The 18,201-nt window shown below is 39.0% G+C and overlaps 1 protein-coding gene across 7 annotated transcripts in view; it reads left to right on the top strand.

Annotated features, from left to right (window-relative positions):
• adgrl2a (adhesion G protein-coupled receptor L2a) overlaps positions 1-18,201 on the top strand; it is a 94,226-nt gene that overhangs the window by 22,106 nt on the left and 53,919 nt on the right. For 6 of the 7 annotated variants that reach the window (XM_062451009.1, XM_062451007.1, XM_062451008.1 and 3 more), the window contains exons 2-3: positions 10,023-10,092; positions 15,004-15,217. In XM_062451009.1, coding sequence (XP_062306993.1) covers positions 10,023-10,092; positions 15,004-15,217 — 284 coding nt within the window. The remainder of the gene's footprint in view (positions 1-10,022; positions 10,093-15,003; positions 15,218-18,201) is intronic. The other variant, XM_062451006.1, reaches the window with a different exon arrangement.

The following is an 18,201-nucleotide window of genomic DNA, read 5'->3' as shown; positions in this document are numbered from 1 at the left end:
TTCAATGATAGTCAGGCTTTAAAGCAAAAATAAACATAACATTATACTGTATGTCACATAAAATAGATACAAGAGCCTAACACATAGTGGAACCATTTTACAGATCAATTCCCATACAAATTCAAGAAAGCTAAGTATTCCTCCTTGACCTCAGTAAACCCCCTCTGTCCTCTTGCTTTCAGGCCTGATTTAGAGCAGCTATAAATCCTAAAGTGAGTCCTGTAAACCAGAGGCGGTAAGGGTAGACACATAAATATACAGGATTTAGGAGCAATGTCTTATGAAGGAACTCTGAGTACCCACTCAGGGTTTTTCCTGGCTCAAAATGAGGTGGAGGTGGTAACATCCTGATCATGTGCACGTGTGCATGTGTACCATGCCTTCAACTGGCTCAAGCAAACACTTTTTACAAGTAGCAATTATTCGTTCAAATAAATTATGATAAAAATTACAATTATCACGTTAAAGCAAACTGTATTTAACTTTGCTAAACAAAGCAAAGCTGAATACATTACACTGATGCGATGTAACGTTAGTTAACTTTATATAACGTTTTACCTTTTTATGAAATGGGACTGGCTTGGATCCAAAAGACACATTCACCTATATGAACAACCATGAACTATCAGGGCATTCCGCCTGAAACATTCTAGGAGAAAAAAAGATTTGTCAGCGCTTTTCCCGGTGCACTGTGCTTATTACGATACAGCTCAACCACATTGGCATAATGCCGCAATTAAAGTTATAGACAAAATAACCACAGATAGCAACCCTTGTTAGAAAATTGTGTTTTCAATGAAGAGACACAAGTTTTGTCAAGAGCTGGAGGCGGCACAAACTTTGCCCACTCATGGAGGTAGTTTTGCCCAATCATTTCCCCCCTCTTTGTTCTGGAGTTTTTTTTGGGGTCTCTTCTCTGTATACCAGCCATTACTTGACGTGCCTAATTTTTAATCAGTTATTAATCTATTTAATCAGAAACGTCTGTATTTGTGGCTTTTATTTTGAGTTGAAAGCTCATTAAGAGTTGATTTATTTTCTGTCAAGCTTAGCATACGACAGCCAAGTCCTTGATGTATTGAGGAATCATTACAACCTCACCCTGTGAGTCAGCCCCTGACCTTGTGAATCATTTGACCTCTGAGTCTCTTTGTGTGTCAGAAGCCGCAGGCCTCCACACTTTGGGATGATTCAGAAGTGAATGATAGTTATGCAAATAGTCATTAACTAATATATGGTGTGTATTCCCTTTAGGAATCCTGTTAACAATCAGTATCAAAGTAATAAGTTGTTCATAGCGATCCCTTTTGGTTTGTCTGCTAGCCTTTATGATACTGACTTATCACAGCTGGAGCTTTGAGCTGGGTTAATTGTTGCCTTGTAATCTAATTTCCAGTACTTTTTTGCAATATTTTGGGGGAATTTCCAAATATATATAAAAAAATTGTCAACAAGCAATAATTAAAGCTGATAAGCATGAGAGACATCTGATAAACTTTTTAAAATGGGAACATCAAAGTCCTCGTGCTGTGTCAGTTTGAGTGCTGAAAACAGAGAGAAGAATGAGAATAGTCAGAGGTACGCTTTGTCCATGCACTTGATTCAAGGAGGTTAATCCAAATTTCTTATCAGAAAACCTGGCGAGGGGAACCTTTTTGATGTCAGAACAATAGATTTGAAAAAATTATCATTTGAAACAAGATTATTGTCAGCCGCTATACAGTTATGAAATTGTAATGCTATGAGTCGTTTTACTTTCAGATACATTCAGCGCTTGACATAAAAAAATTTACTCACCAGCCACTGTGGCTAGTGGTTTTCCAAAGTTACTAGCCACTCAGTAATTTCATTAGCCACAATTTTGTTGTTGGGAAATTAAGTTTTATTTGATTAAAGTTAACTACGGTTTGCTCCAATTGACTTGAATAACTGGTTTTACAATCCTTTCACATGTAAATTACCATTGTCAACACCCAAATAAAGATTATAAAATGTATATGTACAAAATATATGAACTAAACTGAAAAAACCCACAAGCAAAACTTTGTCAACTTAAATATTTATAAACAACATTATTTTTGTCTAATCAATTCCGATTCCCAAATGTCCTACAAACAAATGTTTATCTTATATTGTATGTTTGTGTATGTGTGAAAGCGAGAATGAATGTTGAATTGCGTGTGTCTCACGGTCAATGCGTGAGGCTTGAGAACCCTGCAATGAGTTTATTATTTTAGATGTGTTTTGAGAAGACTAGCCTACAACAGGATTGCAAACTTTTCAAAACACCTTGGAGTGAGATTTGGTGGGGCTGATTAGCAACTGGTGCGTCGAAACCCTCCCTCTCCCGTTCCACCCCGCGACAGGGCCAACCAAAATTGTGCTGCGCATCCCAGCCCCGAGACGAGATTTCACGGGTGTTCCGTGTTCGCGCGTCGTGAGCTTGAGTGTTTCTTCACTCAGTGTATCTGCGACTCGTCCATTACTGGTTACAACCTTAGCAGAACTACTTGGTCGTTTCCTTCTCAGCGTGAGAAATACAATGTGTGGCGTGAGAGCGTGTGAATTGGTTGAAATGCGAGAGAGTTGGCAGCCCTGCTACAATAAAAAAAATATGTAGAGATATAGAATTCAACCCGCCAAAGTGGCTAGTAAGACTGACTGCTTTACCCGCCACAGACGAATTCTACCCGCATTTGGCGGGTGGGCGGGTGCTAATGTCATGCCCTGGATACATTCATATTTCCTCTGAATTACCAAGGTAGTATCAAATGGGCATTCTGTTGGTCTCATGTGCTTAACCTTGAGCAAGGCCCATCAGGAAGGAGGCCAGAGCATTGCTCTGAATTGGAACAGTATTGTTTCACATAGCAATCGGCCCAACCCAGGAACTATTCTAGCCCAGCTCCCAGCCTTAAGACTAGTGCATAAAGAATCCACCTTGCGCACAAGCATCATGTGGGCATGTCTACCCCGCTGGCCAGGGAATTTAAATACCAGGTGGGGAAGCTCAGTCTCAATAATGTGGCACAAATGTATTCTCGTACAGGGAGGAAATGGCACCATGGTCTAAGCAAGGAACTCCATGTGGAAACAGAAATGGAGCAGAAGGACCCTTCTCATTTGCGTGAGCTGCCACAGCTGACTCAAGGGGGAATGCTCCCTTATTGGGTCGAGGAGCATAAAATGGTTCATTGGAGCAGAGATTAGGGGAATTCTGCTCTCTCAGAGTCTCTGACTGTTATTTTTGAAGTTTTAATAGAGGAAATGAAGTAGGGCCAAGTCTAGGTCAACAAACGATAACGTTATTGATGAGATGATAATATCGGAAGTATGTCAATTATAAGGCTTGCAGATACAGTCAAAAGGTCTGCTCGCCACAACTCACAATAGTGACCCCTCTCTCTCTCGACTCAAATCAGAGTTTGGTTGAAAGCCGCTCTGTCCTGTTTCACTTATCACAACATATTGTAAAAAGGCCCTAGACCACAGATGGCTATTCCAAAAGAACACAAATTGTCTGATGGTCATCCTAGCCATGTCATTACGTGAAGATGTCCTTACTTTTTTGTGACCTGGAAAAAAAAAACCTGGCCTGAGGGCTATCCAATATTCAACTTCAGAATGACACCGCCTGTGTTAGCGCAGTCAGGCAAAACCTGCAGATGATATGTAGTCAATAATGCATTATAAAAAACTGAATTCATGACCTTGATGAGCCCCCTAGTGCCTAATTAGGCTTAAATGTTGATTTACATACAAGTGTACAAGGATACCGATGAGCTTTATTTCCCTCTGGCTCAATGATGTTCTATTTCAACATTGTGCAGTGCTTAATGCTCCCCCCTCTCAGAATTATGAATTAATATACGATAGAAACCTGTTATCAAACGTTGAGCAAATAGTGTAATATTAATATAAATATACTCATCTGCTATGTGCATTGCAGTATATTCTGTATTTTAGTGATGCTGAAACAATAATGTAGTAACTGGATTCCTTTGTTATTCTATGCAAATTCTGTATATAGGGGTTCAAAACACTCATTTTGTCCCTGTGTGGGCTTGTGTGTCTATCCAGAAATGAGTAGGAGAGAGGGTTATGAAATCGGAAAGATTCACTGACAGGGTACATTCTGTTTAAAGAGTCCCACCTGAGCACCAAAGGGGGAAAAACAGCATAAGAGGTTTTTATGATGTATTTTCTGAGATAAATGACAAGATATTTTTCAGAGTCATGTACCTATATCAGAGATGCTTCTGATATCCCTCCCGCTGTTGCTATGGAAGGAGAAGATGTAAATGAACTGGAGGGAACTGGCTGGTGGAGAATACAAATGAGGTTGGCATCCCAGCACTTCTGTGTCACTGTGGAGAACCGTTGCACATATACACATGGGGTTCATTCAAAAGCCTGATATTTCGCATCCATCCACAGTGAGGCACAATACTGTATAGGACACATGACAAATGTTATTAAATTATGATTACAGTTATATTCTTTATTAGTACGGAAATTATTGTAGATGGAGATGTTTTTTTTTCTTCATACTAGTGAAGTGCCCGTTGGTGGCGATTGCTAGTGCAGTGCCTGTTGGCGGCGAACGTGTATATTTATTTCTCGCACAATCCATGGCTGGGAAAATGTGTCCAAACTTTTGACTGGTACTGTATTTCTATGTATTTTTCACTCATCCATAACAAGGACATCCTTGGGTATTGAGCAATAAACCTGGAAATTGTCAACTTCATACAGTGCCCAGTTCTCAAGATAATTGAGCCACACACACACACCCACACAAAGAGATTCCTGCCTTTATAGTTGGATGTAGACATCCAGAGACACGTTTTTTTGCCGTGAGCGACAGTGGGATTTGGTTTAAATGACATGCAGACTTGTCAATGCTTCCTATTTAAGACATTGTACCAACATCCGTTTTCAGACTATAATGTGTCATATCTATTTTTTAGAGGCAAAAACCATGTCTTAAGTGAATGGGTTTTACTATTAGTCAGCCCCAATACACAGCATACCTTTTTACAACACTCTTATCAAATCCATGTCAGCTGTTAAATGTGCCTGTAGTGGAATGGTTTGCAAACTAACCTTATTGTCTCTAAATTCAATGGTTTAATGACAGGTTACCCAAATAATATTAAACAGTAAAAGGGTAACTTTATAAATATACTGTTTTAAAGCTGCCCAGCTTTTAGGCTGGCAATATTTTCCTTCTCATCCTCCCCTGAGTGAACCTGACTTCTTTTGAATACATTCTTTTGTAAAGGATATCTCTGGATTATAGACTCAGCACTGTGAGAAAAACTTGACTTTAGGTTTAATTTTCCTCCATGGACTTCCGTTGCCAGTGCTGTTGAGGAGGGAGAGAAAGAAAAACCTGAAGGATTCCAGCTGAGTTTCCTGTGGTTACAAACTAATGCTATAGGCTACACTCTTCTATCAAACTCAATCCCCCCCAGCAAACAACCTTGTCATTGGAAGAGTGGACAAAAGGATAATGCTAGTAAATGCTAGGTCATTTATAAGCAGCTGTTTAGCCTTCATCAGAACCGAGACAAATCAAAGGCTGAATTAAAAGTAGACAAGCATAGTGGAGCGTCCTTGTCACACTCACATTTCCACTGAACAGAAAACATTTTTGGTTTCTCATCAAAATAATCTGGAGATCCTTTTTGTGTTTGGGCCACATTGGCCACAGTATGAGCAAGTGAATAGGCCTTTTGATAAGGTTCAGCCCCTACTTTGAGAGGCTTATTGAGTAAAAGAATTGCCATTTCAATATCAAAACCCTATATTGTATGCACAATTATCCTGGTGAAATATAACAGTATCCCATTCTGCATTTATATTTTATGGCTGATGATAGTGCAATAGCCATTCAGCTCTTTAATGAATTCCATCGTAGGGTCATCATGAGTTATTGGTTTAGCTAGTTTCTCAATATGGTCTGTATGTTTGCTAAGAGTAATGTCCCTACAGCCCTGTGTGATAGAGAAGGCCTACACATGGCCAGTGGTGATCCTTATGACACATTTGTGTGAAATAGGAGATATTTTGTTCATTACCTTTGCTTCAGTAGCACTTGCACCATGGCAGATGGTCACTTTCCAATTGATTGGGCTCATTGGAGGAAAAAAAACAGAATGAAAACATTATAATACCAGAGAGACCATAGGTAATACGTCCCTTTTAATTTCTTATAGTCTTTACTGTTCTTTGGTTCTAGTATGTGCATTGGCCTAATGTCTTGCACAAATTTAAACATAATAGTTGGTGTCATTCAGCTGGGTCTTTGGAGCAGTTCCAAAGCAACAATAAGGGGTGGTAACCCGTGGAAACTGAGGTCCTGAGTACCAATCAAAATAAATTCGGAGCAGGTCACTGATGCTGACTACACATGATCTACATGTGTTAAAAAAAAGTGATGTAGAAAGAAAATGTAAAAAGATTTTAAGAGTTTATTAGTCCATAGAAAATGAAAAAGGATGGTATTTTCCCAAATGTTCTATGCTTATCTTTAATCAGGGCTTCACCATTGTTATGTGCTTCGTGTTTTTTTTTTTACCAGAGCTTACAAGTTAATCACAGTCTGTGGACTGAAAGAGTGGGCCGTGGTCCAGATGAATGCAGACTATTGAGGCATGGGGCCTGCTCACTTGGAGCTCAGGAATGGCTATATACGTAGTAGCCTGACAGGAATTGAAAAGCTACTTGGCGAGTGACTGACCAGAATCCCGGATAAGGTGCTGTGTCAACAAGGCCGGGGAGAGGGGGATCTCCGCAATTATGGCAACTGGACAGGTTGCCATGGACACAGCATGGAGCTTTCCTCAAAATATATTTTTGACTAGCTCTGGTTCTTGCTTGCTGCCATGTAATTAGTAGGGATTGAATGTCTGTGTTTTCTCGTCACCTTTCCGTCTTTGATTTACATGTTTCTTTCTTTGCAGAAAGGGTTTTTTAGTGCAGGTGTTAACACACTGTCAAACAGCGACACTGTGTCAGAGCTGGTGAACGAGGATTACACCTTTTGAGGAGGCAACTGAAGTGAGACATGAGTGAGAAAAAAGGGGGGGTTGAATGTGGCAGAAAATAACACAAATAAGATCAATGTTCTTCTCTATCAGTTTTGTCACGTTTGTTCAACTGGATCGGAACAGGGCTCTATGGTCAATGAGTATGCCAGGTTCCTGTTTGTACATTCTGTTGGTTCTACATTCCTTCTGCATGGCATCAAGCCTGGTATTAGACTAGTCCAAGAAGCGCAATATATCAAGATGCTCTCCCTTGATAGTCTTAAATGTAAACGTTTTAAATGTTAAAACCCTTTGTCCGCTTAGTGACAAGCCAGCAAAAAAACGAAAATGTGATGATATAATTGAACAATGACAGGTACAGTTTCATTCATCTAACTACTTAGAGAGATGGTAAAGTAGACATTATCGGTGCCATACTTTATCATTGCCATACTGTATTATCATTTTGAGCAAAATCATGATACCCCGTCCAGTCCAGTACTTTGCAGCTAAGGTGGCCGCCTATGCAACAAACGCCTGCCGCCTTAACTACGTTGTCAAAAACCCCCCAGCAATATTCGTTACTCTGTACTGTTTTCTCCCTTTCATTCCAAACCGTGACCAACGCCAGTCTCCCTTCTCTGCAGGATGCATTAGTCTATCGCACAAACTAGCCCCCCCCCCCCCCCCGGTCTGACGGCGAACCCCACCCTACCACCTTAACTAACACATTTTCTGGGGGAAACCCTGCCCGTCAATCTTTTGGATGATGCAATTATTATGTACAAAAAGACATCCTGACACAATCAGCATTGGTAACCATTGGTGGAGATCATACTATTCTTGCATAATTGCATATGCATTGTTGTACAAGGCTATGACCAATGGTGTTTTTTGTCCCTTTGTCTCCTCTGTATAAGTTTATAATAGGTCTTTGAGAAAAAGGCGACAGGAGTGATTCATTAAAGCATTGCATTCTTTGGTTAAAAAATATTTGGAATAGATCATTAAGCTTATCCAAATCCTTTTCCTGCATAGCTAACATTTCATTTTCTGAGGAATAGCTTTCCAACGGAATAAAGCAAATGTAATTGGTGGAATTAATACTGTTTGTATTGTGTAATTAATTTGAGAAAGATCACAGGTACATCCATCTTTATTTTAAATTAATATAATATCTATATAAAGACATTTTACACAATGTACTTTGCTGTTGCCTCATGTAACAACACTGAGCTTACAGATGACTAAAATCCACAGGGACGAAATTGGCTAGCTGACTTGTTCACCTCCTACCCCCCTGCCCCCTGCTCCTCCCAAGTATTGATCCATCCATGTCACTCACCCCTTTGTCCTAAAAGATCTTCCAACACCAGGGTGAAAAAGTAGTTCAGCCCAGGGCCTAATCAATTGAGAGGGATATTCGGATGTTGTTTACATGCCTCGACTCCATGATGTATGAATCCGTCATTGAGTAGTTTGCGCTGGCAGATGACATGCTTTTAGTTTTATTTCCAGATATTTAAACAACAAAATTACTGATCACTGAATGGTCAGTTATCCTAGCTAATGGATACTAGTAACAGTTGTTCATGGCTCTTGTGATGTACTTTGTTTACTGACTATGAGGCTCTGGATTCAGAGTCACTATTTAAATATAATCACATAATTTAGTCTAAGCCAGAAGATGAGTGTTAAAGGCATTTAAGTTTTGAAACAATGTAGCCTGAAACCAGATGAATTTGCCAGCTCATATTTTATTTCAGTCTGGCCAGTTTCTCCTTCAAAGAGATATCCCTCCGTCTAGAAACTGGTCGGGCCAATCACAACCGTTTATCTAATATGGGGCAGGTTAAATGCAATGATTGTATAGAGTAGCACCATTGAGGAATTTTTGTAAACATCCAAGATGACGTTTCATTGCTTGGTTGTATCTATCCAATTGCATCCAGAACCATTTCATTCACCCTTGATTACGCCCCTTGTAAAACAAAAATCAACTGAGGAGCTCCAGACAAATATGCTTTTTGCTAATTGATTTGGCAATGCTAGGCTAGGGATGCAAAGCATGGGTGGTTTGGCATCATACTTTGAGATCAAACTTAGAGGCCTTGTTTATGGCCCATGATCCAGATCTATTCTAGTAAAAAAGTGGGGCAGTGCGGGCTAATGTATCCCATTGCGACTTGAATGACGGCAACCAAATTGATCCATGTGACCTTTCTATTGAGTCAAACTGGAATGCAATACAATATAGGCCACTGAGAAGAATACTTGTCTGAATGGTCTGAAGTTTTACATAACTATACTACTTTTGTTTTCAAGATTGAAATTGTGGATAATTGTTTTTAATTATTTGTGTTTATTTGTCTTGACAAATGGAATAAAAAATACCTGAATAATGAGAAAATATATTAATTATGCCTAGTGTGTTCTCTGTTCTCCTTGAAAATATGTAATGAACTAATTGTTTCCTGCACAGTGGGAGTACCTAGTTTAAATCATGAGCAGGAATAAAAACTCTTAAAAGGAAAAAAAATGTATGTCATTGCAAGCATCATACAGTATGTTGTTTCAATCCGAGACAGGCTTTTTCAGATGACAGACCATGGGACAGAAAAGCAATAGACGTCTTCATTATATATCCTATAGTCTCAAGGCGGTGTATGAAAATAGTAATTTGCCATTGATTGATGTATTACATAGGTTCTCCTAGTTATTGCGTCGTGTGTGACGGACTTTTGATGGAGCAATGCTGGAGTGCATTGACATAAATGTAAGAATGGCTGTCAAGTCAGGTTCCCAACGTGCCATGTTTCCATTTTTCCCCACTTGAGGTTTGTCTCATGAGCAAAGACCTCTGATGAATTGTGTATCACCTAAAGCATTCTCTTTTTTTCTCTGCTGTCGAATGAAAAAGTCTGCAAAGCCTTTGAAGTATGGTGAAAGTCTTGACAGACTTGAATGCTTTTTCTTTTTCATGTCTAGTGGTCGCAAGAGAAGGTTTGGTGTCAAACAGACCAACAGATCCCCTATGATTTTACTCTTCCAAACAAAGGTAAAACACTGGGACAACTATCAGAGACAAACACCTATCCTACTCCATAGAGACACAGCGTTGTTTACTCTTAAGTCTACCTGTCTCAATGTAAAGTAGCAACGCCGCTTGATTGGGACATAGAGTGAAACACTATGTAATTTAAATTGACATTTATCTCTCTTAGGAAAATACCATTATAGCATTTCTACTTAAGGGCCCAATACTGAAGATTAATTATTTGTAACAACAGTAGCATAGCTTTAAATAAGACAATGGGCAATCGTGTTGGTTGTTAATTGATGAAGCTTCTGCCAAATCAACGGAGACTGTGGACCGATTCAACGCTGTTCAAATATTGCCTTCCTGTAGACTGCATTTGTGAGACACAAACAATGTCACTCATGACAAGCAAAGGCCCTGGGTAATTATCATGAATAGCACCAAAGGATTGGTCTGAGTTTCCAAGTGCCAGTCTTACCAAACAAATTAGTGTATGGAAGGAGTAATGACGTTTTATTCAACCACCAGACTGTGAACTGAGACTCATTAGAGAGAGTTGTGTAAACACAAACGACCTTTGCTTCCACCAAGACAGAAAGTTTCAACTAACAACACTATTATTTACAAGGGCAAGGAGTGACCAGAGTTCCCCTCAGTAGTGCAAATGCCAAATGTGGCGTCTGTACTGTAAATTGTCACGGTTATACGAGAGGCTGGGCGATTAATTGTTTGTTTTCTTTAAAAAAAATGTTTTTAAGATGTTGCCTCCCAATGATTACAAATACAAGAAAATCCAGATAAAACTATTATTGTGTCTAGATAAAATGACCATACCTTTTTACAATGGTACTCGTTTTGTCTTGTGTTATAAATCCAGTGCACCCCTTTTCGTTCGCCCCTTTTTAAAAGCCCAAACTCACTCTCAGCCAAGCTGTTACGTGTACACTACACCCACAGCTCGTTTGTATGGGTTGTTGTTACTACTTAGCTTACCCACTCTGCTATAGATACTAGTCAATGGGGAGTGTGGCAGTAACGTTACTGCCGCACTCTAATGACTACTGGTGTGTTTTTCAAGGTAATAATGTGTGGGTACAGTAACGCTAAGAAAAATGAGCAACATGACATGATGTCAATATTGACAAAAATAATTATGATTTTTGCTATAATCGAGCAGCCCTAATTAAAACACGTCATGATAAGCATCTGCGAGTTGAGTTCAGAATTTTGGTCAGTGCTGTTCTTGTTGTAATTAAAGGAACTGTTTTTCTTTTTCATTCTTCTTCCAAGAGTTGACATTTCTTTGCTTGACGAAAGCTGTCCGAACAAAATAATTCATTGGGAGTGGAGGGAATGCAGCAAAATAGTTCACTTTACCCCAAGCGCAGCTATTTGGCAGTGTTCACATTTGCAGAGCACAAAGCCACGATATTGATTTTCTTCTCACCCCCCAACTTACCTCCCGCCAGACCTCCCTTCGATTGTCAGTGCTGTAAAATTGATTAAATTACACTTCATGTTGTTGAGATGGTTGTTTTGCTGTTTATTCTCTGATAGAAAAAAGATTGCAATAAATCACAAGATTCCAATGATAGACTTTGTTATTGTAATGTGTACCACAACATTGGCCAAAGAAAGACAAAGGCACTCAAAGGGCCCTATTTTAACGATCTGAAACGCAAGTATCAAAACGCAAAGCGCAAGTAACTTTGTGGGCGGGACTCCGGCTCGGTTGCTATTTTGCCGGCGGGATAAATGACTTTGTGCCTGGCGCAAATCTAAAATGGGTAGGTCCGAAGTAGCTACATTACTAATGGGTGTGGTTTGGGCGTAACGTGCAATAAACCAATCAGAGCGTCATCTCACATTCCCTTTAAGAGCAGCGCTTGTTCCATGGCGGATTGCTATTATAACGGCGGATTTGCCAGGCGCACGCCAGGAGCGGTTCACAGCCGAGGAGACCAACGTTCTAGTCAGGGCCGTAACAGATAGAGAAGTGACATTGTATGGGAAAAGCAGAGCAGTTTTCTCATTGCACTAAATTGCCCGCTCATGCTGCTCATTGTTGGAATGCTGCTTCAGCATTCCAAGTATTGTTCTTTGAATCTTTATTGTTGGAATGCTGCTTCTGCATTCCAAGTATTATTCTTTGAATCTTTATTCAACTTCTTCTATTTCTTCCAAGACACCTTTCAGCGCCTTCAAATCTTCAGCTATTAAAACCGTTCAGCTATCAAAAAATTCCGCAGTTTCAGGCCATGGGTGCTATGACTTTTCAGCTTTGTACCTCGTATGCTTGAATTAATATAAATCAATATTCATAATATTTTTAACATGGGGTTCCAATTCTTTCAAATCCTCTCAAACTTCTTTAAACTTCTTCAACTTCCAAATCCTTCTTCTTCCTCAATCTTTCAGCTAGAGCCACCATTTAAACTTGAAAATGTTGACAAAACCCTAAACTATTTTTAAATAATTCAGCTTTTTGATATCTATTCAACTTTTTTCAATATCACTGATTATGTTTCATGACTTTTTCAAGCCGTTTCTGAGATTTACATGGGTGTGTACGTGAAACCCTAGAGTGCAGACTGAAACGCTTAGAGTGGAGGGCAGCTTCGGATGTCGTTGAAAAAATATTTCTAGTTTGCCAGCATTGCCACAATTTTCGCTCTTCATGCTTCATTTTTGGATAAATAGATAGATAATTTTTTGCTGGTCGTAGACAGTTGTCTGTTGAATCCAACAGACGTACACATTTGTTCAGAGCCCCACGAAAGCGAGACAAAGACCAACTTTCGCCCCATAGAGACCAATGCAAATCTGGTGACAAAATCGTCAGAGAAAGCAAAAAGAACAAGATTTTGAAACTGCCGGTAGAGTCGTATTTCTGACCGCACAGAAATATAAAGGACATCTCTGGTTTCGGCAGAGTCTTGGGTCTCGGAAAATATCCTTATTTTTTTGGATTGGACGTATAGTTTTGCGTCTAGGTTAACTTGTTTGAGGTGTGGATTCTAGCTACATTTATGTTATTCTCTCCCCTCAGCGCGTTAGCAATCATAGCTGCACCATCACCTTGGCAACGACAGACACGCACCACTCAGTCTCACGCAGGTGATTGGTAGCTGATTAGTGGAGTCACAAGACAGAGTTTGATAGTATTTCAACCTAATACAATTTACAAGAGGTGACTCTGCAGGTGCTGCTAATATCTCCTTTACTACTATTGCTAATGGAACTGTTTTATTCTACTACGCCACTGAGTGCGTTTACTTGACCATGAGAAACCCGATTACTAGCAATTGTCGGTTTATGCCACACGATTACTCCGTTTACATGTGTAATTAGTTATGCAATTACTCAATAAGCGCGTCTACATGACTATTTTTATTAATCGTTGTATGCTCCACGGACAAAACTTGCACCATCATCCTTCAGCAACACAGTGTCGCCGTGTCTTCCTGTATCGGCCCTACTGCTGTATGTTTCATTCAATCAGCACATTGAATCCTACTAAGAAAGCCGAGTAAACGCACTCAATGCACACATCTGCTACTGCTATTACTATCCCAACTATAATTTCAGCTGTTAAGACTATAATATTCTTTTTATGACTAGGCCTACTTCTTCTTCTGTTTAACAGTTCAGCTTTCAGCTTCTCCCGCATTGTATTTCAGCTCTTAGCGTTGTTATATGATGCAGTTCCGTTTCCACACTGCCTCTTTTGTGTGACTCACACATTTTTGACATTCATTTCAGCTTGCGGGTATTTTCTCATTTCTGTATTTTCTGCAATTTAAGAAAAATAATTTAATCTTTCAGCATTCCAATGCATTTTCAGCAGGAAATGCCTTTCTAGTTCAAATTCTTATTTTTATATAGCCTACCCTATATTTTATTTTTTAAATTGTTTAGTTCTTGGAATTAGTTTATCTATTGTACTTTTTTTACTTAATTTAAGACCCGTATATGTTTATTGTTTGCACCTTCCTGCCACAGTAAATTCTGTGTTTGTGTAACATAGGCTACATGGTGAATAAACCGAATTCTGATTCTGATGGAGATGGGAGAAAAAACCCACCCAAATTAGCTTCGGTTAAACAGGCGTGGGAGAAAATTGCCACAATTGTTACAAATCATGTTCACATACATAGAGATTTCTCATGAAATCTTTTTATAATCATTGAAGAAATGTAACACGCCATAAATCAAAACAATGTAACGTAGCTTCGCAGAAAGAAGACCCTGGCCTCGCCAGCAGTGCGCACGGACCAAGCTTGCGCCCTTAAAATAGCATCTGAATAATGCGCCATTGACTTTAGACCACGTTTTTCCTGGTCAATGGCGGAATTGTTTTTCTGAAACTGCAAAATAGCACCAGGGAACGTTTGCGCCGGAACACGCCTCCTTTTTCGCTGAACCGCCCACGGGAGCGCAAGGTCATTTCGACGTGCGTCTGTGGAGGGAAAAGTCCGCTTTGCGTTGAGTGCAAACTAGGAATTATACTTGCGTCGTTGACAAAGTCAATTGCGCTGGATGCAAGATAGGGCCCAAATTGGTTCAAATTATTTAAACCCATGAAATTGCATGAGATTTGGTCATGCAACAGTTAGTCCCAACTAGAATGTAACCATTATAACAATAGTTATATTATAAAAATAGTGCAAAAGCAGTGAAATATCGCTACAAAATAGAATAAAGCCAGCAGATGGATCAACTTTACTTGGTACAATATTTTACTATAGATTTCCACATTCTATAGACTTCTTAGAACTAATTAAACACAGTTAGGTTTCTGCACTGCAACAGCGCTAGTTTTCTGTCACCTCTTTTGAAAATGTTGTCTTCATGGTCTTTGTAGAACCGACTACAATTCTCTTTTTGATTTTCTTTTGCACTGATAGAAGACTCCTCTTCTCCCCCTAGGGTTCAGTCGGGCTGCACTGCCGTTCGGCTTGGTAAGGAGAGAGCTGTCTTGTGAGGGCTATCCAATCGACCTACGTTGTCCAGGAAGTGATGTCATCATGATAGAGAGTGCTAACTACGGAAGAACAGACGACAAGATCTGTGACGCTGACCCCTTTCAGATGGAGAACATAAACTGCTACCTCCCAGATGCCTACAAGATCATGTCACAAAGGTAACCTTTTGGAGATGCTAATAATGTTAATAATAATGTTTAGAATAGTGTTCTGCCTTGTTAGAAGTGTATTATAAGACTTTGTACTGATTGTATGCCATCATTAATGGAACTACATTAAACCTACCCAAGCCTACCCAAACATGACCCAACAAAATGTTCTTAACATGAAAGGGATTGCTCTTCTGTTGAGTTGTTTGCCAAATCCCATTGCTCAGATTAAGGTCAGACTTCCTGGCAAGACGGACCACTGGATGCCCCACTTCTTCCAAACGCATTCTGTCTGAAATCACACTGCAGAAGAGGACAACAGATTAACAGATGACACATACAGGCACACACTACCACAGAAAGACAGCACACACACTTTCAGCTCAGTGGAAACACCATACACCTAAACTCATTGTCACACAAAGCTGCCCTGACCCAAAGTGTATTGGATAGGATAACGTATGACTGCCACAGTCAAATATATTGGATGGTATGAGACTGTCAGCAACTCTGGCTATTTGTCTTGGGAAATAAGAAATAATGAAATAAAACAGCGTATAGCCCTTGTAGTCAGGGGGGTTATTGTCAAGCCATATTTGATGAAGTCGGATAGCTGACTCAAAAAGTCTGCATTCCCCCAACCTTATCTTTTTTATTCTTGGGATCCTGGCTAAAATGTGCACATTGTTCATCCTCAGAGTCCACCAATGCACAATCACTAGTCACCCTTCCTTGGACAATTACCGTCCATCGATAGCCCATCTATTTTGCCAATCTTTTGATATCATCACAGCATGATCTTTGTAGGAGTTAGAATTACCCCAGTATGCATTGCATTTTGTACATTCTTTATATCATTAAACTATACTCTGTGCATAAAAGATTACTTTAAATAATGCACGTCCAATGTCTCATACTGGATGGAATTGACACGTTTTGGAGGGGATATCAAATAATGACTGAGCTGCCAAAATCAATTGGATGCAAAAAGAGTCTTTTAGCCAGAATCTCAGATTATTTTACATGACTTTGAGGCCAAATGTTTTTTTTTGCTAAAACAAACTGAAGCATTCCATATTCGGGGTAGATGATATTGCTCAATATTTTCTTTTTTCTATTTTCTTCAATCTTTTTTGCTAAAGAATTCCATTTATTAGGAATAGACCCTGCTAAGAGTATACATCGCGAATATTTATTTCTAGAATGATCTCCACCTACTTATCGAAGATAAGTAAGCCCATTAGCACTTGTGAAAACTAGGTTTACAAAGTGTTGTGATCCTGAAATGTAGAGAATGGAGCTTCAATAAATTCGATGGACCTTGTTGGCACTAGAAGTAGTTTTTTCGGGTTGGCTTATTATATGAGCACAATCATTTTGTGAAAATAGCTCTAGGACTGTTGTGGCTCAATTACAATGTTTAGCTGCAAGCAATTAGTCTGCTCAAGTAGGTGATAATCTGTACAGGAATTTTACAGGGGTACCCCTTCCAAACAGATGTGAAACTACATGTGTGTACAGTTTGTAATAATGGTTTAATCTCAACAAATAGTTAACTCACGTTTGCCTGGTTTCAAAGACAAAGGAATAGTTGCATCACCTATGAATAATACAATCATAAATATTATAATTACGACTACTAACATACAAAATATTAACAATAAACAAAGCTACTAATAGTACTACAACTTCAACAACTGCTGCATGAACCATTATTAGCTGTAGGACCTGCAACCTTTATTAAGCAGATTTACTAATTGAGCTGGTATGTGGATAAAATATGAGGAAATAAGACACATCCCTCAATTTCTTTTGAATAAGAATGTTCACTGTGGGTATTCAATACCAAGGCCATTGATTGCAATAAAATTATCTCGTACTGTTGGGTTTTTGAGTCATAGTTTTTTTTTATGAATTTATAACAAGAATGATCCATGCATATGGTCGTCTAAGAGAGAATAATTTCCTGGGATATTCATATAAAAGGTTCCAGTTAGGCTTTAAATGAAAAGAATTGTACTTTTTCTTCTAAAGTCAGACCACTGAAATGTTGGTTCACCACTACTATCCAGTTATCATCTGATAAAATTTTATTTTGGCTTTTCATTTGCGCTGTTTCTAGAAGATAGTAAGGACAAACTAAAAGTGTCCACCAGGTCTTGAAAATTGAATAATGCTCTGTGCTTACACTATTTATATCAGTGACAGAAGTGCTTGCAGGGGTCTCTAAGGATGCCCATCTTTGCCGCTTGACAGCCCACAGTCTTGTACTTCCCTTCTGTACATATGGTGTTCGTATTTATTTAAAGAATCTCCAGTTTTCATAGAGGTCTAGGTACACGTTGGGTTCCAAAACCGTAGACCGTAGTTAATTTGCTACCTAAGTAACTTATGGAAAGTTAATTCCTAAAAACTTGGTGTATATATTTAATGATTCAGATATAGTTAAATGTATCAAAAAAAGTTTACAGATGATTTTGAAAGATCCCCAAATTGGTTTAATTGAAATGGATTTTGTTATAATTACATGCAGTAAAGTAAAGTTTGTATATCTCTTTTTAAATTGGTTTGTCAATTCATATGGGCCAACAAAAAGCAAGGCACTGTAAACCACCTTTTTAAACAATAGGGCAAAGAATATGTATTACATACTGGTGATTGAACAAATTTGGGAGGACGGGACTAAAACTAACCTAGTTGTTTGTGTCAATATAGCAATAATCCGACTAGCGACCTAATGCAAATTTACTATATAATTTGGGTAAGGTAATACATCTGAAGTGTATCCCCATCTTTCATAGCTCTAAGTAACAAATATATCATCATACTGTATAGCCTATCAATCATATTACAACACAAAAATATGAATATTAAAAAGGGGCTAGGTGACCGAAAGTGAAAGACGCATCTAATCACTGCGGGCTCCATATAGGAATGAACAACAACTTTTACTCAACACCCTCTGATTTAAAAAGTAAAAACAAGATACATAC

This window comes from Osmerus eperlanus, chromosome 24 (genome assembly GCF_963692335.1).
Source record: "Osmerus eperlanus chromosome 24, fOsmEpe2.1, whole genome shotgun sequence".
Lineage (NCBI taxonomy): Eukaryota > Metazoa > Chordata > Actinopteri > Osmeriformes > Osmeridae > Osmerus > Osmerus eperlanus.
Note: the sequence above shows the minus strand (reverse complement) of the source record. Positions and strands in the feature narration are given on the sequence as shown.